The sequence below is a fragment of the Lissotriton vulgaris genome, chromosome 6, assembly GCF_964263255.1.
Source record: "Lissotriton vulgaris chromosome 6, aLisVul1.2, whole genome shotgun sequence".
Classification (NCBI taxonomy): domain Eukaryota; kingdom Metazoa; phylum Chordata; class Amphibia; order Caudata; family Salamandridae; genus Lissotriton; species Lissotriton vulgaris.
In genome coordinates, this window is record NC_141694.1 from 1,074,770,682 (window position 1) to 1,074,797,688 (window position 27,007).

General features: G+C 45.4%; 1 protein-coding gene across 2 annotated transcripts in view; it reads left to right on the forward strand.

Moving 5' to 3' along the window:
* The first annotated feature begins 4,899 nt into the window (after positions 1-4,899).
* The window catches only part of TTC13 (tetratricopeptide repeat domain 13), a 1,386,998-nt gene continuing 1,364,890 nt past the window's right edge, over positions 4,900-27,007 (forward strand). For both annotated transcript variants that reach the window (XM_086927141.1, XM_086927142.1), the window contains exon 1: positions 4,900-5,215. In XM_086927141.1, coding sequence (XP_086783267.1) covers positions 5,056-5,215 — 160 coding nt within the window. In that variant the 5' untranslated portion in view covers positions 4,900-5,055. The remainder of the gene's footprint in view (positions 5,216-27,007) is intronic.

The following is a 27,007-nucleotide window of genomic DNA, read 5'->3' on the forward strand; positions in this document are numbered from 1 at the left end:
AAGCATTCTGGGACTGGTTTCGGGGTATCACCCCTCATCAGCCAGGTTAGCTTGAATCCAATGGCACAAATGTTTTATTTGCTCAGTATTCCCTCCATCATCTGTTCTATTTGCATTTGTCGCCCTAAGTGGGAAGGGTATGCCCAAACATGGGTAATGTGCTCACTACGCCACTAGATACAGACGGGAACACTTCCATTAATCAATCTGTAACCACTGGAATTTATGAAGGGAAGTAGGGATAATTTAGCTTTGGAGATCTAATTTACTGAACCATAAAGATCCTTCCAAATGCAGTAAACCTATCAAAATCTGATTGTCATCGGATAAGTTAAATTAGTAACCATCCTATGCTACCATAAAACTGATGTAGCACTTTCTCTCTGGTCTCCAATCGGAAGCGCTACTGGTGAACTGGGCAAAAGACTCACAAATGATGGACGGAATGCAGAACACATCAAACATTCCCCCCCAATCAAGAGATCTGGGTTACATCTATTGTTCTTTTGCTCATCATACCACCCCAGTTTAGACCCAGCCATATTCAAATCAGTCTTTACCCTGCTCCTCATGGGAACAGCCCAGCCCAAACTGCCAAGCCAGGTCCTCCCTGAACCAGAAACAAGCATCCTGGGACCGGTTCTGGGGTATCACCCCTCATCAGCCGAACAGCTTGAATCCAGTGGCATAAATCTTTGATTTGTTCAGCATTTCATCCATCATCTGTTCTTTTTTGCATTTGTCATCCTAAGTGGGAAGGGCATGCCCAGACATGGGTCCCGTGCTTGTTACGCCACCAGATTCAAGCTAGCCTGGTTGATGAGGGGTGATACCCCAAAAGCGGGCCCAGGATGCTTGTTTCTGATCCTGGGAGGACATGGCCTGGCACTTCAGGCTGGAATTTTCCAATGGGGAACAGGGTCAAGACTGATTTGCATATGGCTGGGTCTAAACTGGAAGGTGGGACATCCCAGAAAATGATAGATTTAACTCAGATCTGTGACTGGGATGAATGTTTGATTTGTTCAGCATTCTGTCCATCACCTGTTCTTGTTGCACTGGTGAACTGGGAGCAGTGTTAATCCCCTAATGATTTTGTTGCTCCATAGCTGGTCTTGGTCAAGTTATAAAATCAATATCAAATAACATTTTGGAATTAACAGTAAAGCACATTAGGCTTAACAATAAAATCCGACAAGTATTATAATGGCAACTAAGAAGGTTTATTAAAAGTTAAAGGCATCATAGAAATCAAATAAATGTCAAGGACAGTAAGTTGTTTGTTACATAAAAGTATGAAACTCAGACTAAAATGCAAATTACAACATAGAAGAGAACATAATTCAGGTCAGTAAATAAGTCATGAACCAGAGATCAGACAGACAGTGTCGCCTTCTAGAGAGCAGGTGAGAGTGACCCCCACACCCTCTGGGTGATGCTCATTTTATAGGGTAAAATACAATAAGGCTTATACATTTAAGCAATCATATTGCACAAAGAATGATACAGTTTCAAATCATACTTGTCATATCTGTCCCAAAGATGCATACAATACAGTTCCCATCCGCACTGCCGCTGCGACTCTTTATGAATGGTACAAATTCTGCGACAAATCAAGTTTGCATTCTCATGAGAATCATATTGTTGGCCAAAAGGGTAAGGCCTAGTAAAAGCATTCCCTTTGCTAAGAGAGCATGAGATTGAAGCTCGAGAACAAAGCATCATGTTGCATATGAGAGAATGATGTGTTTCTAACAAATTTACAAATTAACGGTCGTGTGTTGAGTGCATGGAGGGGAAAAGACAAAAATTGGAGTATGTGTAAAAATAAGATGGCTGCAGAAAGCAAAAAAACATTTTATCAGTTTATTAGCAAAATATCTAAAGTTCATTATGTTAATCACACATTGTTAATACAAATATACGTTTACAAAGGCAACCCTTTACGAAAGTTATTGTGAAAATAAATTATAAAAGTGAGAAAAAAAGACTTCATATGCACCTTGGAAACGAAAGGCATAAATGGCATAGCCTAAAAGGTCTCAGTCATTATACATAGCACTGACCCTGTTGAACAGCTGAACTGTGACAAAACAACAGAGATCCAAGAGACATCCATCTGATGTATCAGGAGAAAGCTCAACTTCAAGACTCGCTATTCAGAGTTATCCCTAACAAAGGAGCTCTAACAACCATACAAAAATATCGATGTAAGATAAGATCCTTTTAGCCATTCATGACGTTCATCTAATTGGTTGATAAACTAGGGATTTTCAAAAGATCTTTTGATACATACATAGGGTTGCAACATAGCTAGCATTTTACTCACATGTGATGGAGCAAGGATTCGCATGCAACGCGACTTGCTTGTATTCAGTCCTCTCGACATAACGTTAATGCACTAACCAACATGTTTCTCTTATTAATATTGCACTTCTCGATACGTTAGGTTTCTAGAAGAAGCTTGCTTATGTGTTTCTACTAACAATAATCCGCTTGCACTAAAATGTTCGCTGCTACGTGGGATTTCCTACTGCGCATGCGTCTGTCACATTCATGTGACATGACGTCTTTCTCGGCTTGGAGGGAAACTTTTGCTTCTGCGCACTAGAACTAAGATGGCTGCTCTGTGTTACAGCATGCATGAAGCTTGCACTGCTGCTTTTGCTAAGCTGTTTGTTTTGCCTAATCATTAACGCAATAGTTAGATTAGAGACAAGTGGTATACAGTACGTTCATTTATTCTGTGTTCTAAAACTGTTTATTTTGTATTTTTTCATGTAACGATCATCTTGGGCCTGGGAGGTCTTGTTACTCCATCTTGAAAACCAACACTGTGCATGTCAAACTCCAGAAGAAGCTGAAGTCATTTGACATTGAAACTATGCAAAGCTTACAGCACACTAGAAGATGCGCCTGGGAATCTAACCTGCTGACCCCAAGCGGAAGGAAATATTGTTAACATTGTATTTCTATAAGAACATCCATTGTTGGGTGGAATAAAGATGCATGGGAAAATTAAATTTGATGGGCGGGAACGTTAATAGAATATTCAGAAGTAAAAGTTGTATTTTTAGTATGGTGTGATGATCTCTCCCCGTCTCTTGTCCAATCAACATTAGGGGGTGGTACATTGTCCTGGAAAATAGTATAACTAGAGTAGGCTTAGTTAACAAATTTGTCCGACTTGTCCGAATAGCTGACCTGTCACTGACCCAACGCACTCAATAGGTGATCAAGAGCAGAGGTGCTGGCGGAGCACTCTGTCAGAAGATTCGATACCCCAATGGGGGTTCGGGAGCAAGGGTGCTGGCGGAGCACACTGACGGAAGATTTCATAACCCAATCGGGGTTAGGCTGTTAGCTGCAGAGAGGGTTGTAGCGTTGGCATAGCAACTTTAACTGTGGGTGCCAGTCTTAGCCTGTTGTGGTCCTGTCCTGATCCAAATTTGGCTGCACCTGTACTGATTTCTGGTCGGCACCTGTTGCCTCGATGGCACTTGCACTTTGGGTTCTATCCTTTGACTGATCCGTGGCCAGGGTTGGTCTTCATGCCATTCTAGGTAAATATTCTATGTGGGTATGTCATTGTTCTGTTTCCTTCTCTCTTCCCACCCTAATGTCAAATACGTAAAGACTGCTTTATAAAATCTCTGCATATTTTCATTCTAATCATTATTTTCCTGATTGAAAGATTTCTGATGTTTAATATTTGGATTAAGACATTTCAGAAATTTAGATAAAGAGTTTAAACCTTTCCCGAGTTTGTGATTATTATACGAGTGCAAATGTTATTTTTCTACCTATTACTCTAACACCTTTAATCCCTTAGGACTTTAGGTACCTATAACAAGGATTGGTAAGTCAATGGTATAGGTCCTAAATGAAATGTATAAATCGCTGATTAGAGTAAGTGCACAGGTTACCTGATTAAAAACTCATTTTATGTTGTTTTTATGGGCACAGGTGAGTATGGTAAAACCGAGTCGGGTGACCTGCGCGCTCCATCACATGACTAGTATTTCCATATCATTGCCAATAAATAAGTGGGAAAGTCAGCAAAACCTGGTCTTTTTACCTATGCGATGCAACCTTAAAACAGCAAATACATGACCATCATCGCTTTAAAAGTATTTTAGAGTGGTCAAATCCATTCCTGGATTCTTATTAAAGGAAAAGGGGAAGAATAAATGTGATTAGTCACCTAGCCGATATTTTAACGGCATAGCCATAACTTTTAGATCAAGTGCAGTAAATAAAAATGGAAACTAAGAAAACCCAAGTATTTTACGACATTTCAAATATACATGTAAAATAGCAGATACTTGAATATATGACTTTAAAAGTACTCGAGCGCAAGTTTAACTATTTCTAAACGATTATGAATGCAAACCGAGATAGAACTGCCTGGGTAAATAACAATATAGTCACATAAAATCTTATTAAAGTCTTAGCTCCTGATCCCTTTATAATACAAAAATATGGGCAGATGGCCTTTATTTTTCTCTCACAAAAGTGGAAACCCTAGGTAAGACAAAAAAGAAAACTGGTGATTTTACACAAATGCTTATTCAAGCACCACATCATGGAAAGTCCGGAAATTCGAAACATAAACAAAATGACTATATTTTTCTCTAAGAAAAAAAGTGCAACACATTCTTTGGCAGAACGTCTACACTTTGTACAATATAGGTGTAATTACATTGGATACACTCCTCAGATGCATTTTAATAGAATGCTGCAATCGGAGTCACACTCAACGAAGCAGTCGTAATCTACTGATTCCCTAGCGTGTTATATTACCTTCCTATTGACTGGGTATCTCCTGAACCTGAGGCGACCTTGCAACCTAAGGCACTAAGGTGAGAACAAAGAAAACTACAATTCCCATGTGACATCGCGGCATCTGCCAAACTACCTGCGACGGATGGGGAAGAGGAACAAGAAGAGTGAACGCACGAGCTTGTATTGCTAGTGCTCTGATGTACCGGCGCTCGCCTGCCTCGGTGCCTGGGCAGTCTGCGGCCACGGGGCGGTGAAGTGTTCCTAGCTAGAATGACAGCCGCATGTTGGGGTCTGGTGTTGTCGTGGGTGTGTGGCACCGCGCTGGGGTGGCAGTTGGAATCCGTGCGGCTACCTCTCCTCACCCCACAGCACCATCGAGGTCCGGGCTGCGGGCAGCTGGCAGAGCCTTGGGAGGAGCAGCCGGAGTGCGGTGAGTGCAACCCGGCGAGGGGGGCACAGTAGGCGAGCGCCACGTCCTTCTAACAGCCACCACTTCCGCATACAGTGACAGCATGCCTATGACCCTGCTGCGGAAGTTCAATTCACCCACACGCTCCTAATTCTTAAGCATTTACAGTACTGTTCCAAACGAGCGTTTGAGATTGTAGTGCCACCGATCCAATTTGAAGTTTCTGTGTTTTGAATTGGACTCCTGTAATTTTACACAGGGTGTCAGAAGTTACCGGGTAATTAATTTGGGTCAAATAATAGGGAATTTATTGTTTAGAATGTCCACGAAGTGCTCCCTCGAAGACCATGGCTCGATACACAAGACAGTTTTGTCCAGCTCTGCATCACTAATGCCAACCAGGCGCTACAAACTGCACCGAACACTTCATGTAGCACTGCTTTCATCACTGCATCAATTAGTAGACAGTTTCAACTTGCAAGCTTATTACAACACATATGACTGTACAGCTTGTTTGGCTAACTTTAGCGCTCGTGGGCACTCCCAGACATCTCTTGCGTTGCACTGAAAGTGCCCGTCTCACTTGTTCTGATGACGTCTCTTTATCTCCCTGAGACAGTGTCACACACAGTCTGGTGTTGACTGCGACTCTGATGGGTGTGACCTGTAACAGAGAATATTTGTCTAACACTCCGAAATATGTACTTTTAAACACATTTTACAATAAAGGATCTACACGCCACTCTGATTCCAGTTCGAGATTTGTTACTACGTCCATCTTTCATCTTGACTGCTGATCCCTAATGCATTTTAGATTATTACGGAGTCTCTGTTATTTTAGATATTCAGAAATCATCCTGAATGCTAATGTGCTTTTGTTGTTTAGTATGACTGTTCAGGAGCAGCAGTAAGGTGGTCTTTAAACCACATTTTTTTTATTTTTTATTTCTGTAATTTTTTATTGTAGAAAAATATATATTTACATGGAGCATAACATATACATGGGTGGAGGAAGAAAAAGAAGAAAAAAAAGAAGAGGGGAAGAGAAAGGCGAAGAAAAAGAAACGCCCCGGGGGGTGGGGGGGGGGGGGGGGGGGTCTGCTTCGCTTTCAGCTTCCAGTCTTATTGGAGTTAGTCCAATTCCAGTCGTTCGAGCTCGACTTTGTCGTTTGGGTCCACTGTCCCCTTGTCTTGCATTGATTGTCATTCTTGGTCCCACGCCCCGGCCGTATGCAGGAGCGATAGAGAGAGAAAGGAGCAGCACAGGTTTCCGGTGTGTGCACTATCAAAAGGGCAGGGTACTCGGCAGCTATTGGCTTTGGTGTCTGGCTGTGCTACCTATGGGGGTTTGTGCGACGATGGGTAATTGTCTAGGGACTCCCACATATTTGACTGCCTGTGTGTTTTGGGTGAGTGTGTCGCTGTGATGGTGTCCGCCCCTCGTAAGAATGTGACCCAATTGAGCCATGCTTTGGGCGTGGCTTTCCCTGTGTCTTTCCAATTGTTCAGAACTGTTTTGACTGCCGCTGTCAGCAGTAGGTCGATGAGGTCGCGGTCTTCTTTGGTTGTTATTGAGGGGGATGTGAAACCCAGTGCCAGGCTGTGGAAGTCTAGTTGCATGGTATCCCCTGTGATATCGTTTATTAGTGTTTCAATTATGTTCCAGAATTTTCTAACCTTGGAGCAGTGGAAAAGTAGGTGTGCGAGGTCACCCTTTTTTTTTGTTGCAATTCCAGCAGGAATCACTGTCGCGGATTCCCATGGATGCCAGGCGGGCGGGGGTCCACTATGCCTTATGTATGAGCCAGAATTTAGTCTGGTTTAGAGTTGCCGTAACCTTTTTCCTGGATGTGGATCTCCATAACTCAGCCCTCTCCTCCTCACTTAGCACCCTACCCACTAGTGTGCCCCAATAGGTCGTGACTTTATCGTTGAGTTTGGTGGTTTTTGGGCATAGGGCCTTGTAGGGGTGTGCGACTTGGTGTCCTAGTATATTAAGGTTAGTGGCGTATTGTATGAGTGATGGTGTTAGTCCGTTCAGGTTTGCCTTCCTTATTGCTACCTTAATCTTCAGGAAGTTGTACAATTCTATGCTCTCTAGGTTGTGTTCTTCCTTGAGTGTGTCGAAGGTTAAGTTTGTGCCTTGTTTCTGTAGGTTGCTTGCAGTGGAGATGCCGTGCTTGTACCATGAGTGCATGTTCAGAGTCTTATCCCTGTATTTTATTGTAGGGTTGTGCCATATGGACTCAAACTGGGTTTTCTTTATGCTTGTCCCCATTAGTTTGTCAACACTTAGGAGTGCTGTCTTTGTGTTTCTTAGGATGGGGTTGTCCTTGATTGCTGGGTGTCGGGTAGCGGTAAGTGGGGCGATGGGGTTCATCCCTTTCAGTAGTCCTCGCTCAAGTGTTAGCCACGCCGGGGTATATTCTGGTCTCGGGGTGAGCCCGTATAGTCCCTGTCAGGCTATGCACGCTTTTTGGAATGTTTTGAAGTTTGTTATGTTTAGGCCGCCTAGGTCTTTCGTCAGTCTGAGCTTATGTAGGCTTATTCTGGGCTTTTTCCCCCTCCACAGAAAGGTATTCAGTATTTTGTCTAGTCTCTTATGGAAGTCTTCTGTATTTATCAATGGCAGCATGTTCAGCATGTAATTCACCATTGGTGTGAGCATAATTTTAATCGCTTCCACTCTCCCCCACCACGTGGTGAATTTGGGAGACCATCCCTCCACTCTTTCCTTTATTTTGTGTAGTGTGGCTTGTTCATTGTGTTCTAGTGTGGATCTCAGGTCTCTCTCGAAAAGGAGGCCCAGGTATTTGATAGGTTTCTGTTGCCATGCCAGGCCGGACGAGCCTAAAACCGTCTTAGTGGTATGGACGTTCAGAGGTTTGCACTCTGATTTGTCCCTGTTTAAATTGTATCCCGAGACCTGGGCATATTGGTCTATCGTTTCCATCAGTGCTTTGATTGATTTCTCTGGGTCTTCGGTGATTATTAGCACGTCGTCTGCATATGCCGCTAGCTTAAAGGTTTCTCCCTCTACTGGTATCCCTGCTATGTCTGTATTAGTTCTGATCATGTTTAGGAGTGGTTCTGTCGCTAGCAGGAACAAGGCTGGTGAGAGCGGGCACCCTTGTCTGGTCCCCCGTCCGAGATGGAGTAGTTCTGATGTCCCTCCGTTTACTACCACTCGTGCTTTGGGGTCATTGTAGAGGGCCAATACCATCTTCCCATAGTTGGGTCCGAGCCCGAATTTCAGCATGCACTGGTCAAGGAATGGCCAGGACACTCTGTCAAACGCTTTCTCAGCGTCTAGGGCTATCATGACCGCTGCGTTGCTGCTCTTGGAGGAGTGGTTTATTATGTGGCATAGCAGCCTTGTGTTGCCGTGGGACATTCGGTTTTTAAGGTATCCTACTTGTGAACAGTGTATGAGCTTTGGTAGGTGTGCGTTGAGTCTGGTTGCTAGTATTTTGGCATAGATTTTACAGTCTACGTTTATAAGTGAGATTGGTCTGAAGTTCTTTGCCTGGTTTGTGTCCTTGCCTTCCTTTGGTATTACTATTATATTGGCTTCCGCCATTGACGGTGTCATGCGTCCATTCTGGACGCACTTCGTGAAGATCTCCTTCATTGTGGGCCTGAGTATGTGTAGGTACTGCTTGTAGAAGCCGGCCGTGAAGCCGTCTGGCCCTGGTGCCTTGTTATCTTTGAGACTCGCTGTGGCTCTCCCTATTTCGTCCTCTGTTATGTTTAGGTCAAGGATGTCTCGTTCCTTGTCCGATAGCGTTGGTGTGGATATGCGTTCTAGGAGTTCTTTGCCCCCATCTTCTCGTAGGGTTTTGTCCCTCGTGTAGAGTTTCTCGTAGAAGTCCCTGAAGACCTCCAGTATCTCCTTGTTTGCAGTCTGGGATTTATTATTTCTATCTTTGATGGCCTCTATCGAATGTTTTTTCTGTTTCCCCTTAAGGTAGGATGCTAGATTTTTCCCTGCTTTGTTTGCGGTGCACAGGTTGATAGCTTTGTATTTATTTATCCAAGTTCCTGCTCTTTCACTCAGGATTTTGTGAAGTTCATATTTTCGTTTAGTTAGGCTGGTGAGGGTGTTCCTATCTTCTAGGTTAGCTATGTGTCCATTCTCTAGGTTTTTGATTTCTTTTTCTAGTTCGGCAATCTTTTTGTTTGTCTTTGTTCAGCCTTCCTTTGATTGTCATAACTGTCCCTCTGATGGTGGCTTTTAAGGCATCCCAGAGCAGGTCCCTGTCTATCTCGGGGGTGGCGTTAATTGCCAGGTACTCTTTTATTGCTGTCTCAATCTCTACCCTCGTTGAGGTGTCGGTAAGCAGATTGTCGTCAAAGCGCCATCTGCGAGTTGGCTTCTCATTGTGTTTCCCTGATAGAGTTAGGCTTATGTGTGAGTGATCTGAGATGCTCCGGGGCCCAATTTCCGTGTGGTCTATGAGATGGGTGTGTGTGTCTGATATGAGGATGTGGTCTATTCTGCTGTAGGAGTTGTGTGGGTTTGAGTAAAAAGTGTATTCTCTGGCGTCTGAGTTTTGGAGGCGCCATGGAGCCTTGAGGCTAAGTTTGGAGCACAGGTTTTTCAGGATGTTGCCCTTATGTGATGCTTGGCTCGGTCTGTGCGGGTGCTTGTCAATGGCTGGGTCCAGGACCTGGTTCATATCTCCTGCGACCACAAGAAGCTCGCCTAGTGGTAGAGTGTGTAGTTGTGCTCCTACCTTGTCCCAGAAGGGCCTGTCGTCAGTATTAGGGCCGTAGATGTTGGCCACATGTATAGTTTCCTCAGAAAATTGGAAGATAGAGTAGTAGAGATAGAGAAAAAGAGTAACCCCATGTATGTGCTCCCCGATCCCCCCCCTTACTTGCTGAGTGGGTGTGCGACGACAAAGTTCCTTTGCTCCGCATCGTCCCTGAGGTAGAGTTTGTGAGTTGTCGATGGCAGAGTGTTGAATAAAAACGTGAGAAAAGCACAGTCATTCTTGTTTGCTTGGTTATTCCCGTTCTTGTCTAGTCTTTCTCAGTGTTGAGGTAGATTTTCCAAACATGTAAACGTAGCTGTAGATGGCCCGCAGTTCTCTTAGCGACAAAAGGGAGAAACACAGCCGTCCCGCTTGCTTGGTGTTTCTCGTCCGTGTAGGGTCTTTGTCAGCACTGAGGTGGGTTGTTCAGAGCATGTAAACTAGTAGCAGCTCTCTTGATGACCATGGATCATGCCGTTCAGGCGATTTGTCACTTGGGAGAGGTTGCTTGCTTGAGGTAGACGTGTTGTCCTGTTGCTCGGGTTGTTCCTTATTCCGAGTGTGCGGCCTCGTCTGGTGAGGCGCATCTTTTGGCTGCTCCGGGGCTTTTTGTTTCCATCTCTTCTGTCGGCGGCCCTTGCATGTAGCGTCTCAGGTCTTCCGGGTTCTCAAAAACCATTGTTCTCCATTTGTCTGTGATCTTGAAACGAGCCGGGCCGACAAAACTGAAGCTGATACATCTTTTGCGCAGGGTGTCTCTGAGGGCTAAGAAGCTTTTTCTGGTCTCGGCCGTTGTTTTTTAGTAGTCTTGGGTCAGCACGATCTTGCTGCTTGCCCATGTGAGGTTCTGATTCTTCCTGGCAAATGCGAAAATGGCGTCGGTATGACTCGTTCGCAGCGGATTGCGTATTATTGGTCTGGGTCCCTTTCCCGTCACCGGTTTCCCTGCCGGCACTCTGTAAGCTTTTTGTACTTCGAACCGCCTGTCAAAGTTGATGCCTTTGAGCTTTGGAATCATGTCTTCAAGCATGGCTGCGCATGAGCCCGCTTTATCCTCTGTTCCTTCCGGCACCCCTAGGATCCTCACGTTGCCTCTTCTGGCCCTGTCGTCCTGCTCCGCTAGCTGTCTTTGTATGGCTTTCGTGGCTTCCTGGCATTCTGCTATTGCCTTGGTGTTCTCTACAGTTGCGTCCTCCACAGAGCTTATGCGGCCTTCTGCTGCTTCCATTCGAGTGTTGGTGCTGTGCAGGTCGGCTCTTATTGCCGCCAATTCTAGTTGCATGTTGTCTATTTTTAGTTTTGTTTCCTTCGCCACCGCGTTTCCTTCATTGATCTTCCTGAGGATAGTCTCTAGGGTGGCCATTTCGCTTTTTGTCTTCAGCGGGGAGTCGGGGATGTCTTTTTTAACCTTTTTTTGGTCTCCTGCTGTTTTGCCTTCATTGTTTGCCACTGTTCCGATGCCTCTTCTCGACAGAATGCTGCCCAGGCGCCCCTCTTTTTGAGCAGATGCTAGGTTGCTGGTTGGGATCGCTTTTGAGGTTGGGGCAGTTGCGTGAGTTCTGTACCTACTTGGTTCTCTAATGTGTCTTGTTCGTGTCTTGGCTTTTGGTCCTGCCAGCGTGTGCTTTGTCTCGTTCGCAGCCTAACCCGGCTGCTTTTTATGAGTGGCTGGTTGAGGGTGGTATCGGTTGAGGCTCTGGCTCGCTTGGCTCTTGGCTCTTTTGGCTGGTTGAGGGTGATATCAGTTAAGGCTCTGGCTCGCTCTGCCCTTGGCTCTTTTGGCTTGGTTGGTGGGCGGGCTAGAGCGAGAACGAGCGTGTTCGTGCCTTGGTGTCACCCCCTTCAGGAGTCTGTGTTCATTTTTCGCCTTGGCGCCCGTTAGGCGTGCTTCCACACGTTCCCCGGCGGTGGGTGTCGCTCTGGTCCCTGATCGCCCCCTTCGTTAGGCTCTTTAGGGCTTGTGTGACCTATCCGGTTGGGCCCTGGTGTTCCCCTTGGCGTGTGCATTTAGCGGTCAGCCTCCGCTGTGTTCCGCTTCCACCTCTCACACCTTGGAAAGTCTGCACTGTTTGCGTTTGCGTTTCCACTTTTTTAGTGAGCGCTTGGCTGCCGAGAGTGAAACCAGCGCTGGATGTTTACCTCAGCGCTTGCCTTTCCGTTTCCTGTCGATTGTTGTTGACCTGCTATGTGGTTTCCGGTAATGGCGGCGCCCATGCGTGAGGCTGGTTTCACTTTCGCTGGTCCTCGTTGGTCTTCGATGGTCTTCCTAACGGCGATCAATGTCCGCTTGGAGCCTTCACGCTGCTTTTAAAACTCCCTCTGCAAGCCTTCAGGGGGACGCACTGTGCTTCACCCGCCCTCGATGCGCCTTTGTTTCTCCGTCGCCCCTCTCTGCCTATCTCGCTATCGCGCTCAGCTGGCCGACGTGCTTGAGAGCCCGCCGAGGGGCAGGGAGGGTGGGTAAGTGCAGGCGCTTAGCTCACCCCTTCTCCTCTTCGCTGACTCGCTCGGTTCGATGCCCGTAGTAGGTTCTCTCTTTCCTACCCTCTGGGTGCCATTTTGTCCTCCGCTCAGTTACTGGGTCCTCGGAGCTTCGTGATATAATATCTCGGTTTTAGCACTGCTCCCGTTGTGCGCTTCTCGGCTCTTCATGTAGCCTCGCTCTTCCCATGCTTTATTCTTGTTTCTTTAGTCAGAGCAAACTAGTTTGGCGGGTAGTTATCGCCGTAGTTGGCCTCAGGGGTGCGGAGCGAGTGGACTCAGACGACCATCCACATTGCCGTCCAAGCCACGCCCCCCTTAAACCACATTTTTTTAAAATAAGAATGACTTTTCTATTTCACATATTCTCTGTGAGTTTCTCAGTACTGCAAATTTATAGAATTCAGATACCACCTCTGCAAGCGAAATGGCTGTGTTGTTCCTGCTTGGGGCAACCCCCTGGATTCTCGCAGGCGTCTTAAAGTTTACCTTAACTCCTGCTACATCTCACCGAGCTTATGTCCTGGCAAGCGTCATTTTCCTTCTGGCTTAAGCTTTGAAAAAACGGTGCAAAAGACCAAAATCGCCCTAGTACTTCGTAAAGGGCTGCTTTAATGTGACATATTTCAGCCCACAAACATTGTTATACCAGTCTAGAAGCTGTACAAAACGATCAAAATTAGGCAAACTATTGCATGAACATTGTAATCCTTACCCCCTTCTTTCAATATGAACATTCTACCCTGCTTCAGAACCTCTGCTTCCACTATCTTGATGTGAGGTGCTTTATGCAGTGCATAACACCGTGTGTCAAACCAGGCCAACTCTCAACATTTAAAACCCCACCCATTGACCAACCTGTGCCTATAATGTGACCCCAAGAGTAGTTCTATTGCCCAGGTTCAAAAATGTCCTCCTGCCTCAGGAGCATGTCACAATCAATGGGTATGTGTAGCAACTAAAGGGAAGATGCATTTTAATTAGACCTGGAGAATTTTTAATTGCGCCGCCATAACTGGCCCAATTTTGATAATGTTGCGTAACCAATTTTATGGGAAGTTACCTAGGTTGCGCCTTAAAGCCACATGGAAATAAGGACTCGGGGATCCAATTGTAATGGTCAGGGACCTTGGGACGCGTCACATGACCCTGGCTCATGGTTATCCTTTTCCACATTGGCCAGTTCACGCACTCATTAAGTCCGCACGCACAACTCCGATTATTCAGGTCATTGCACCAGCCTCCGTCACTCAGGCCCCGCATCTGCCATCCAGACTATTTCCTCCCTTCTTATTTGTAGACGGACAGTGTACCGTCATTTTACTAGCGTAGCAGTCTTCCTGGTCTAACTTGCCACCGCGACCAGCACGGCTTGCTTCTAGACAGGACCCACCACTGCGGTTCTACTTTATTACCAATTACCTTCACGTTTCCACGTACGGATTGCCTTCACATCAATTTGGCCGATTCCGCCAACCTGGCGAACCCGCCTCATCTGAAACATTCTTCCAATCAGTCATCTTATTAATATGCCATGCACATGGCAAATCATCCTCAGGCATGTAATACAATGTCCTGATGATGATCCCAGTATAGTTTTTACGGGATCGAAACGTCGTCGACTAATAGTACACCGCAAACCCTCTCCAACTTTGTTATTTAAGTGTAACAGTGTCATTGTTCATTTTGGCTGGTTGTATGGTCTGTATAGTTCACAAGCTTGTTCCCCTGCCTGAGTTTTTGTTTAGGTTATATGTTTTGCGTTGACGCTGGACTGTGTCCCACTTTCTTCTATGCTTCGAACTGAAAGCATCATTAAAATAACTCTGTACGGCTGGACAGCTTTAATACTGGACTGATTCAGAATCTATATTAACTCTATTCCTATGTATTCTCCCTGTCAGGGACAACTATGTTTGTAACTTAAAGCCACATGGAGACAATTTTGTGAAGAACCTTTAAAATGAGATGCACTGTTCGGATAATTTTTAGTGAGCAAAACTTCAGATTGATTTTTTTTTTACACGTGTGGAATTATTCAGTGCAATACTATAAATCCAAACACAAGCTGCAGTGTGAATGCCTTACTGAGGTGGCATGGTGTGCAAAATAATAATGGATTGGGATGTGTCCCCAAGTTATTACCAGTGGCTGAGATTAATTCAAGCTTTCCATCCATACCTGTTGTGTATATTTATTTTGTCACTCTAAGAGGGACGGGTATCCCCCGATGTGGGTCCTGTACACACTGTGTCACAAGAACCAAGCTGTACCCTGCCGATGAACCCATAATTAGGGTGAAAAAGGTCTTGGGTTGCTTATGTTCCAGTTCAAGGAGGACCTGGCTTGGCAGTTCGGGTTGGACTGATCCTATTGGAACAGGGTCAAGACTGATTAGCATATTAGCTAAGTCCAAGCATTGGATCAGGGTCAATATTGATTTGCATGTAGCTGAGTCCAAACTGAGGTGGCATGGCGTGCAAAAGAACGATTGATTATGATGCGGCTCAAGTGATTATCATTGGCTGAGAGAAATTCAAGCATTTAATCCATCACTGTTCTGTATATTTATTGGTTTTGAAACCGGGTGGCAGTTCCTTTAACATGTGCGGTCTCTTAACATTTCAGGTAGATTTTTTTTACCTGAGTGGACCGTTTGGGTTATTTTTTTCTTCAAAGTTATTCATTTAGAATTTTTGACAACAAAATAATAGAATAGTATTACGAAAGATAAGCAAAATGTCCATCTCTGCACAAATTTAGTTGGGGTGTTCAGATGGGGTCCCTCTGTATAAACACACAATTAAAAGCAAGTTAATTTAGAGGAACATTATTGTACTTAATAGAATGTGTTAAACAGATGCACGAGATCCCTCTGTCCGTATTTCAGTATGGTTATTTTGGAAAGTCAGTGAGGTTGCGAACTTAATTAGACCGTGACAGGACGATTGGTTCACATTAGACATTGAGAGAAGACAAAACATAAGAGACAGGAAAAAGAAATGAGAGAGTATTCAGAAAGAAGTGAAGGCGTGAGGCCACCATAGCAGAGTCACCAATTTATTGTGGTAGTGAGAATAGCAAACTATGTATATCCAGATCTGAGGAGCAGATAGTGACATCCAGTGGGTGTTGTGTATAATGCACGATCAAGGTGGTTTGATTTTTCTGTGGTATTTATCAATTTTTTTTACTTAGCTCGCTGAGATCCATGGGTATTGTTGAGCCAGAATAATACATATAATACATAATAATACATGCTCCTCTAATACAGCTTACCTCTTCCCACCATGTATAGCTTGAAACATTTCAGAAGTTCTTCCAATTACTTAAGATATTTTTATGTGCTAACGTGAACATTATATCTATTAGAATGAATTCATATTTGTCCTTATCAGTTACCACATTGTCAAGGCAGGGGTCTATAACAGTATAAGTACAATTCAGAGGGGCTGTAAAAGAAAAATATTGTGTATGGTTGTGTGTATATTGTGTCCCAGGAATGGCATAGCAGAGGGCATTCAAATAACTTATGCAAGAGATCACCAAGCTTTGTATTACTACCCCAGAAATTGCTATATGTTGTTAGGCCCATCCTGTGAAGCCTTTCAGACGTCAGAAATACTCTATGGAGGAGAAAATATTTGGTCTTTGTGGAAAGTGCTTAGCCAAATCTTAGATCACATCTTCTATGGGAAGCATGCACTGTCTACTTGCCAGTCTGCCACCCATTTTTTTTGTTGGGATTTCAGTAGGTTGGAGGATGAGGGTTTCAATAATTTATAGGTTTTAGAGACTACTTGGAAACTATTCTTAATTTTTATTATTTGGGGCAACCTGTTTTAGTGGATAGAGAGGTGGTGTTTTCAGTGATTAGCTCTGCACATTCATGGGGATCGTATGGGTTTAGGAACTTGTCCAAGGATGTCTGCTGAATTTTCTCCAGGGCGTGTTACGTAGGGCTGTGATTTCGGCCCCTCTCAAATATATCACCCAGTTGAGCCACCCCTTGAAGGTGGCTTTGGAGGTGTCCTTCCATTTGGTGAGTACGATTTTGACTGCTGCGGTTAGCAGAAGATCCAGGAGATCTCTGTCGTGTTGTGTGTCCAGGTCGGGTGTTAAAATGCGGTGATGAGTGTGGCAATTTCTACCTTAAGTGTGCACCCTAGAGCTTTGTTTATGAAGGCGAATATTTTGTTCCAAAATTGTTTGACCTTTGTGCAGTGGAAAATGAGGTGTGCCAGGTCACCCTGCTCTCTGTCGCAATTCCAGCAGTGGTCGTCTTCCCTCAGACCCAGGTTCGCTAACCGAGCCGGTGTCCAGTAGGTCTTGTGCAGGAGCCAGAATTTTGTCTGAGCTAGCACCGGGGAGATCATATTTTTCGATGGGGAAAGCCAGAGGGTGTGTCTTTCGTGCTCTCTAAGTGTGTAGCCTAGGTGTGATTCCTAGTAGTTAATTGTTTTATTATTAAGCTTGGAGGAGGTGGGTCGAAGTAGTTTGTAGATGAGTGTTATGGGTCGAGATTGTTAAGAATGGCTTTCTCAAGCCTGAACCAGACCGGCGTGTAGTTCTGGTTGGGCAGAATCCAGTAGATACCCTGTCTCTCTATAAAGGCAGTTTGAAAGGTTCTGAAGTCAGCCAAGTTTAAACCACCTATTTTCTTATCTAGCCTTAATTTTTTCAGGCTAATTCTCGGCTTCTTGTCTTGCCATAGAAACTTATTTATCAACTTGTCCGTTTTGCGGTGGAATTCGTCTGTGAGTGTGAGCGGAAGCATTCCCGCCAGGTAGTTTATCACCGGGGTCATCATCTTTATTGTGTCTATTCTACCCCACCATGATATGAATTTGGGCGACCAGGAGTCTAGGAGCTTTTTTATCTTTTCTAGGATTAGTTTCTCTTTTTGTTCGAGTGTGGTTTTGAGTTTCTTGCCGAATTGGATCCCTAGATATTTTATGAACCCTGGTTGCCAGGTTAGTCCTGAGTTGTCAAGTACCTCTCTGGTAGTATGTATGTTGAGTGGTATGAATTCTGATTTGTCTCTGTTTAGTTTATAGCCGGAATGATCTGATTATTTACCAATGGTTTCCATGACTGCAGTGATAGAGGTCTTGGGATTCTCTGTGACTATGAGAATGTTGTCTGCATACGCTGCTAGTTTTGCCGTGGTCTCGTTGATGGTGACCCCTCTCATTTCCCTGTTGGCTACAAGGTCTCTGATGAGGGGTTCCAGCGCCAGCAAGAACAGCACGGGGGACAGGGGGCACCCCTGTCTTATCCCTCGTTGGAGGGCGAACTGTTCCGAAACTGCTCCATTGATAGCTATCCGCGCCTTGGGGTTTGCGTATAGTGCCATCACTTTCCTCGTGTATTTGTCTCCCAGGTTGTACTTCCGGATACACTGTTCTACGAAGTGCCAGGACACTTTATCAAACGCTTTCTCAGCGTCTAGTGTGATTGCCACAGCTGATCTGGCAGACTTGGAGGATTGTTCAAGAACATGGCACAGGAGTCTTGTGTTATCACATGACATACGTGTCTTTAGGAAACCTACTTGTGAATTACTTATCAGATGGGGGAGTACTGAGTTAAAAACAACTAATTGGAGATGTTCAGTCAAATGAGGGAACACGAAATGCTAAATGCTGCTACAGTGTAGAGACCCACTACAGAAAAGACAGTTTGCCCATCACCTGGCTAGAGGAAAGAGTCCATCGGCCCACCCTTACTGGCGGAGAATCGTCATATGGAGCTCTAGGAGAACTAGGTCTAGGCCCATAGCCCTGAGCTGCTAGGCCCTGCTAGGTACCTGTCCCCTTGCTCCTGTGCCATCTCACCAAGGTAGATGTTCAAACCAAGTGGACTCAAGTAAAGTGCAGTGCTAAAGTGTGTGAGAAAGAGATTAAAAATGGCTACTTGGCAAAAAATATGTTTATTCAGGATTGCCCAAGTGTCATAATTAAAACAGCCTGATAGTACAAGAACTATACTGACTATCTCCTGGCTAGAGCTAATGTGGTCGACATGTTTCAGCCGTAGTGGTAAAGTGACCCGGCTTTCTTCAGGACCTTGATGTAAACAGCGGCTACTGCAGGAAAAAGCACTGTTGGTGCACAAACGTGTAATTAAAGAATAAATAAAGGAAAGTCTGTGGCAGTTGCCACCCTACCAGACGCGTAGTGTACGTGGGTGTAGGTAAGAGCTACCTCTTCTTTCCCAGCTTTGTGTGGGAGAAAGACCTCACCTCACCCGGCTGATTGCTCGGAGGAGGAAGCCCCGCTCTGTCCGTCGGTGCTCCAGGCCAGACTGCGAGCAATCTGGGAGGAGTACTGAGTTAAGCCTTACGGCTAGGATCTTGGCATAGATTTTGCAGTGTATGTTGATCAGTGAGATGGGTCTATAGTTTTGGGGCCATTGAGTGTCTTTGCCTTCTTTCGGGATAACTATTATGTTTGCTTCCACCATGGATTTAGACACCTCACCCACCCCTTCGCAGTGGTTGAAAACTTTTTTCATCATTGGGGTTAGGAGTGTTTAAAAGCTTTTATAGAAGGAGGCCGAGTATCCGTCTGGGCCCGGTGCCTTATTGTCTTTAAGAGACTTGATTGCCATCTCTATTTCAGTTGAGCTTATCTCCCGACCTAGTGACAGTGGTTCCTCGTTTGTGATCTTAGGCAGGTTTAGTCTGTCCAGATACCTGGTACATCCTTCTTGGCCTAGTGTTTCATCCCTTTTGTAGAGGTCTTGGTAGAACTCGTTGAACGTGCGCAGGATGTCTTTGTGCTGAGTGGGTCGGTGATGGCAGAGATGGTGTGTTGTCTTTGCTTGTTTTTCAGGTATGAAGCTAAGATTTTCCCTGTCTTGTTGACCTCGCAGAGGTTGATCTCTTTGTATTTGTTTATCCACATTCCATCCCTTACACTCAGGATTTTGTTGTATTCATATTTTCTTTTCGTCAGCTCCTTTAGGTTGCAGGAGTTCTTTATGTCATTGATGTGGTTTGTCTCTAGGTTTTTGATATCTTTTTCTAGCTGGTCTAGTCGTAGTTTAGCTTTTCTATTCTGTTTGGCCTTTATATCTATTAGTGTCCCTCTGATTGTTGCTTTAAGCGCTGCCCCAGGGTCTTGGGGTCCATGTCCTGTGTGTCGTTATTGCTAATGTACTCTGTAATGGCTTGCTCTACTCTGTTCTTGTCTTCCTGGTTTGTCAGAACTTCATTGTTAAACCTCCACCTGTGGGTGAGGTTCTCGTTGAGTCGGCCTGACATTTGTAGGCTGATGCATGAGTGGTCTGAGATACTTCTAGCCGCTATTTCAGGGTGTTCTATTAAGTGGGTGTGTAAGCCTGAGATTAGGATGTAGTCAATTCTGCTATACGAGTTGTGCGGGTGGGAGTAAAAAGTGTAGTCTCTGGTGTCCGGGTGTTGAAGTCGCCTTGGGTCTTTCAGGTTGAATCTGTTGCATATGTTCTTTAGAATGTTGTGAGAGTTTGGTGGGATGGCTTGGGCCTGCGAGTGTCTGTCCAGCGTGTAGTCTAGTGCTAAGTTATAGTCTCCCGCAACCACCTTCATGTCGTTTTGGGGGATTGCTTCCATTCTCCTCGATGCCCCCTCCCAGTATGCAGTGTCATCTGTGTTTGGGGCAAATATGTTCACTAAGTGGATGGTTTCGCCCCCTCTTTTCAGTTGTGTTATTAGTAGCCTCCCTGCCTCATCGTGTTGTTAGTCTACAATGGTTGAAATGGGTGGAAGACAAAATAGGGATAGGGACTCGCAAGAGGAAAAAAGGGCAGCTAAAACCAGGGCTAGGGAGCACATTAAGTGTTTGTTGCTTAACACCCGGCCTATAATTAAGCACAAACATGAGCTGGAGGACTTAATCCAACTCTCAACCCCTGACTTAATTTTCATAACTGAGACCTGGACAGACACGACTTCAATACCCGACTGGAATATTGCCATACCAGGAGGATACGCTTTCTCCTCACAGGATAGAGGGACAGGCAAAGGGGGGGCATAGCAATAATCTACCAGGACCACTTTAAAGTTCCGATGGAGAAGATTACCGCCCTGTCCGCGGAAGCATTGCATTTTCGCATAAAACCTAACAACTTTCAGACCTTTCAAGGGATTCTTATCTATCGTCCACCTGGCTCCAAAGCAACTTTTCCTCAAGCTCTTTTGACACTTCTAGAAACCTATACTGACTCTTACAATTCTGGGGGATTTTAACTACCACCTAGAGTCCAAAATCAGCACTGACACCGCCCGGCTATCTCGAAGCCTTCAGCCTCCATCAAATCGTAACTGAATCCACTCATTTGTCAGGGCACAAGTTAGATGGGATTTTCACAAGCAACCCCGATGTTACCCTGTCCAGTCTGACTGCCCTTCCCTGGACGGACCACAAGGCCATATATTTCAATCTTAAAGCCAAACAGCCACACCTTGGTGTACAGGCCAAACCATCTAAGGTGTTAATCAGACGATGGGGTAAATTAAAAGATGGCGCCTTTGAGGCGCCACTTGACTCTTTCCCCGTCTTATCAGAAACTAACATCAGTGGGGCTGCTCTGCAGTTTAACAATTGGCTGTTGACAGCCGCCGACCAGGTTGTACCAGAAAAACTGGTGACGATTAAAAGAGCAAAGACATTGTCACCATGGTATACTCCAGAGCTTAAACGCCTAAAGATCTGCTGTAGAAGCGCTGAGCGCCTCTGGAGGCAGGACTATGACCGCCAAAAGAAATCTCTATATAACCGCTCTAATTCCCACTATAAGGAGGCAACCATTGCTGCAAAAAAGCAGTTTTTCACAATAAAAATTAAGGAGGCGGTAAACTCCACTAAGGAATTTTTCAAATCGGTTAAACTGTTAACTAAACCTCAGCAAGCAAATACTTTTAAGCCCGATCAATCCTTCTGTAACAGCCTAGCTTAATATTTCCAACAGAAGTTGCAAGGAATCCGCAACAATTTCTTAAGGGACATTGTATCTCATGACATGGAAACATCGGGGCGGATCATTCATGTAGATTGACCTGCTTTCATCCCATAACCAACAAATTAACCCATAAACTCTTACTTTCCATAAAATCAGGTGCACCCACCGATCCCTGCCCTCCTTCTATTATGCCATTAAGTGTAATGGGGTAACCCTGTAACCCTCAGAACCTGGGCGGGTAATTAAACAAACAATAATGGTTCTGTCGGAAATCCGACAGAACCATTGTTGCTCCTTCTATTATTCATCAGGCTGCCCATAAGGTCTGTGAAAATCTGACCCCAGTTCTGAATCAAGTTATAACATCAGGCTGCTATCCAACAATTTGGAAGGCAGCGTCCATTACCCCCCTTCTAAAGAAACCCAGTTTGGACCCAACTGATCCTAAAAACTATCGACCTATTGCCGGTCTTCCAATCGTGGCTAAAGTTTTAGAGAAACACCTAAACATGGTGCTGACCAAATACCTTGACGCCAACAACCTGCTGGACATTTCTCAACACGGCTTCCGTTCACATCATTCCACCGAATCTGCCCTAATCCTTGCAACTGAAAATATCCATAGGGTGGTGGATGAGGTAGAGAGGGCGGTCCTCATGCTCCTCGATCTCTCAGCCGCTTTTGACACCGTGAACCATACCATTTTGGTGCATCGGCTGGGGGACATAGGGATAGGGGGGACCGCTCTGGCTCTCATGTCCTCCTTCCTGGAAGCAAGAGAGCATAGGTTATTCTGGGACGGCTTGAAATCAGACAATTTCTATCTCCCATGTGACGTTCTGAAGGGATTCGCACTCTCCCCGACTCTGTTGAATCTCTACGTCACCCCCCCTGGCTTATCTCGTTAGGAGGCACGGCTTTGCTCTGGTCTCATACGCCGGCGACACTCAACTCGTCATCTCCATTCTTAATCGGCCAGAGACCACTGCTGCCAGATTCCACACCTGCCTCACCGAAATTATGACCTGGATGAGTAAGAACCATCTGAAAATAAACACAGACAAGACAGAGGTGATGGAGTTTGGGTCGGGCCAGCCCCTATGGAATCCCTCTTGGTGGCCCACGGAAGCTGGAGACTGTCCATCTCCAGTAGAGAAGGTCAGAAACCTGGGGATCATTTTCGATGGTAAACTGAACTTTGGCCCCCAGAGAAACAGCCTTATTTCATTGTGTATTTTTCTCTTAAAAACTCTGAGAAAAATCTTTCCCTATATTCCACAAGAGCTACAAAAGGCAGTGATGGTCGCTCTTTTCTTATCCAAACTGGACTATTGCAATGCCCTATTTCTGGGAATCGATAAATATCAGCAGCAAAAACTGCAGTCTCTGCAAAATGCTGCATTGAGACTTTTACTGGGCATTCCCAGAGGTCAGTCAACCTCGGCTGGCATCAAACGGCTGTATTGGCTGCCAGTCAAGCAGCGCATCAAATTTAAAACCCTAACCCTGGTGCATAAGGCAATCCATGGCACTGGTGCCGAAGACCTCCAAAAACTTTTCACACCTTACGTCCCTACCCGCAATCTCAGATTGGCCAGTTCAGGCCTCATTAAAACCACAAAAGCAAGGCGAGCGAGATGGGGGGGCAGAGCAATCACGCACTGTGCAGCAAAACTTTGGAACGAACTGCCGCCCCCCCTGAAACTTCAACCTAACCTTCAGCTCTTTAGGAGGAGTCTTAAACCACCTGGCTGTTTATAGCCACATAGGCCTGATTCACGATAGCCCTCTCCACCCATACTTCACAGTGCCAAGACGCCTCGACAATCGAGCGCTTTATAAGCATCTAAACATATATTTGAAATTCCTTCCACACTGATTTTTTTATTATATCACAAGGAAGCTATGTTAGAGTTCTTAATTTTAACATCTGAGAGTGTGGCGTCCAAATTTAAAACTGTTTGTCAGGTGTTAATAATAATCAGATTTTAAAGAATTGTTTTTTTTGGGTCAAATTTCTGACTATTGGCATTTAGATATAAAAACAGTTCAAAATAATCTGGGCTACTAGCCATCTCAACATTCCAACAGTTATTCAAATCTAATTCTGTCACAGTGGCTTACAATTTTGGAATGATCAACTAGTGCGGCTCATAAACAGTCCTTAATGTTGTGGCATTTATCAAGAAAAAATACAAATAACTAAAGACCCCCAACTCCCAGCCCCTCTTCCCCCCTCCCAGTGATGGAGAAGCAGACCCATCCCTCCCATACTACTACGTAAATCTGACCAGTGGAGTACCTTGTTTCTGTGTGCAGTCTCATTAGGTGCAGTCCGTTAGTCGCTAAAAGCCAGCTGCTGAACCCCAATTATCGACTCTAAAATTGGAACAAGTGTAGCCCTCTCAGTGTAGATGGACAGATGGCTAACCGGAGCCCCTTCGTGAGATACTCCACCAGTGGACCCCACTTATACTCAAACTTCTTATACTCATTCCTAAAGATGTCCGCCATACGCTCCATCATGAGTATTTTCCATAAGTGAGAATGCCATTGGGCCAGTATGGGTGCATCTTTTTTCTTCCAGTTAGCTGCTATCGCCTTTTTAGCTGTTCCCAAACATGCCCACTTTATTACTTTGTTCGCCTTTGTTTGGTATTTAAGTGTGGTGTCTCTAAGGTCCAGTAAGATCATCTCTAAGGAGTTCAGGACAGGGTATCCTAGCATATCTTTGATTTGGGCCAGGATTTCTTCCCAGAATGGTCTGACTGTCGGGCTGTCATACCAAATGTGGCGGAAATCTCCGACGACCCCGCACCCTCTCCAGCATAGATCTGAGGTGAGGGGGAAGATTTTCTTAAGTTTGGCAGGTACTAGATACCAGTCGATTAACATTTTGTAATGTGCCTCCCTCAAGTCGAGGAAGTGGTTAAATGTATTGATGTCTGACCATAAGTGTTTCCATTCCCCTTCAGTAGTCTCCTGTCCCAGGGTCTGTTCCCATGTAGAGTTGTATCGCGGCTGTGGTGCGATCGTAGTGGAAACCAGTAGCTTGTATAAAAAGGAGATCGTGCCCTTGGTCGAACTAGCTTTTTGCACTAGGTTTTCTAACAGGGTCAGGTCTCTAGTTGCTGCATTTCTAACCTGTGGGTGTAGTGCCCAATGTTTAAGTTGCAGATAATGAAAGTGCTTTGAGCGCGGTACCCCAAAATCCTGTTGACAATTTTCAAAAGAGAGAATGCCATAGAAATCACTGCATCCCCCCTCTCGCCATGTGTAGAAAGGCCCTTCTTTGAGCGCTGGGGGGAAGTCTGGGTTAAAGTGTATAGGGGAATAGGGAGATGGAAAAGAGGTCCAGCCCCTGCTCCTATTTACCTCGTCCCAAGTCCTAAGCGTGGTCCTGGTATTTTATTTTTGTTAAAAATGCTTTTATTGACATTTTTATTTTCATGTACTATAAAACAATGCAATGATGTTGTATCTCACAGTAGTATTTAGCTAATGCAGTATTTGGTACAGTGTTTGGGTGAAATATTTGCTGTTATAAATATTTCGTCATCAGAGTGTCGCTTGGTATCGAATTACATGTGAATTAGGTTTTGGTTTGAGTGGTGATCTACATTAGGCACTGCAATCCTATCCAGATCGATTTCTATTTTGCACGTAGTATAGGTGTTTCAGTAACTGTCAACCTTGAACTGGGAGAAGTAACTGGGGTGGTAATCTGTGGACTTTGTGCATGCTGGACTGACGGGACAACGGGACTATTGTATTACTATTGGTGGGTGCAGTAGAGGTCTACTACGGGGGGTCTGTCCAGTCGCCGTTATCTGTCTAGCTGTCTTGTGTGATACTAGATGTCTAAGCGTGGTCCTGGTAGGGGTGCTTAGATATGCATTAGCCGGTCTGTCCTTTTTGGATTTCCACAGCACATCCCAAATTGTCCTGCCCACGATGGCCTGAGCCATGTGGAGCCAGTGCTTTTCCGATTCCCGCATGGACCATTCTGTGATAACCCTTAACTGCGCTGCCTTATAATAGAGCTCAATGTCTGGGAGTCCCACCCCACCCTCTGCTCTCGGTCTCCTTAACACGTTGAAGGGTAACCGCGCTCTACCATCCTGCCAGATGTAGCGGAGTATCATAGACTGTATTCCTTTTAGATAGTCCTTATCTAGATCTATTGGAAGTGCCTGGAACAGGTGGAGTAGTGTGGGAGTGCGGATTTGATAAACAGGCGAGGAGGCTGAATATATTTCCCAAAGGTACGTTGTTTATTATCAGACTGAGATTTATCAATTGGTGCAAAGTGGTTTTCATCTTGACCAGATTCACTCTGGGATGAGCTGGACGGGGTATCCGGGTTAGATGTTCCAGGCTACTCCTCCATTTTGATGGTGTTGCCCTGGAGGCTCATAAAAGAGGAAATAAAAGGGGAGCCATCAGGCACTCTGTTTAATAAGAGTTTTTCAATCTCTACCAGTCCCCACACATGGGAGTGATTAAGAGTCGGTTGAGAGGATGTGCTCAGGGACGGCTTATGAATAGTGTTGTGGAACGGGGGGTGGGAGAAAGGGGGAGGGTGTCTCAGAACTTTAGGTTAGGATATATGCCAGGAAAATCATGAGGGTAATGGGAAAAACTATAGTGCTCACGGACGTTGTCGTCAAACAGAAGTGCCCTGTTTTAACCAAGGCAAATGAAACACATGTTCTGTAACCCCCGAACTGCAGTGGTACTTAGTTCTCAGAAGCGCTACCTGTGCTCTTCCCTACATACCCATCCTGCCTCCCACGCACCCTCTCCCATGTCCCCTGAGACGCTCTGACTCACTGGCTCCGCCGTAACTCTCCTGAGTTGCGGCCGCTCTCCAGCCTCCTCTGGTGGGCACCACCACTCCTCGGTCCACTGCTCGTCAGAATCCTAGTCTCCTTCCCAGTCGTCCTCGGTCTCCACATTTTCCTGGGCCTCCGTGTCATCCTTGCCGGGTCTCCTGCAGTCTCCGTCTTCTTCCTTCACTCGCTCTGCTTCACCGCCATTGGTCCAAGACAACTCCTTCTTTTCGCCTGTCTCGCCTTCCTTTCATTGGGACAGGAGAATCCCTTCCGGGTTCATCGCCGCCCCTTCCGCTTTTCTCTCGTAGTCTCTCTGTGAAGAGACAGCATACGAGAATGTTGCTGGCTGTTTCGGTTTGTCCTTCAAGTCCCAGGGTGCATTCTGCTGACCCAGGATGTCACCGGAGTATTCCTTCCAGGACGACCCTAAGGTAAGCCCTGCGTATTCCTTCTCACAAGTAGTTTAGGGAGAAGGGTCTTTTTGACTGCATGAATTCTACCCAGCCACGAGATAAACAGGGGTTTCCATCACTGTAGTTCCTGTTTTACCTGTCTGAGGAGGGGAGGGAAGTTCGCCTGGAACAGTCCTTCTATACATGGAGTGTTCTGAATCCCTGTCTGAGGCGCACTGCTGTGGGTTCTTCCCCAGCTTTGAGATTACTGTGATGAGTGCCTCAGCCGTGATGGGGGTGACCGCCTGTCTCGTTGCTATGTCATTAAATAGGGTTGTCAGATGGGGCAATAATTCGTATACATACGTCTTATAAAAGAAGGCTGTTAGTCTGTCCATTCGTCCC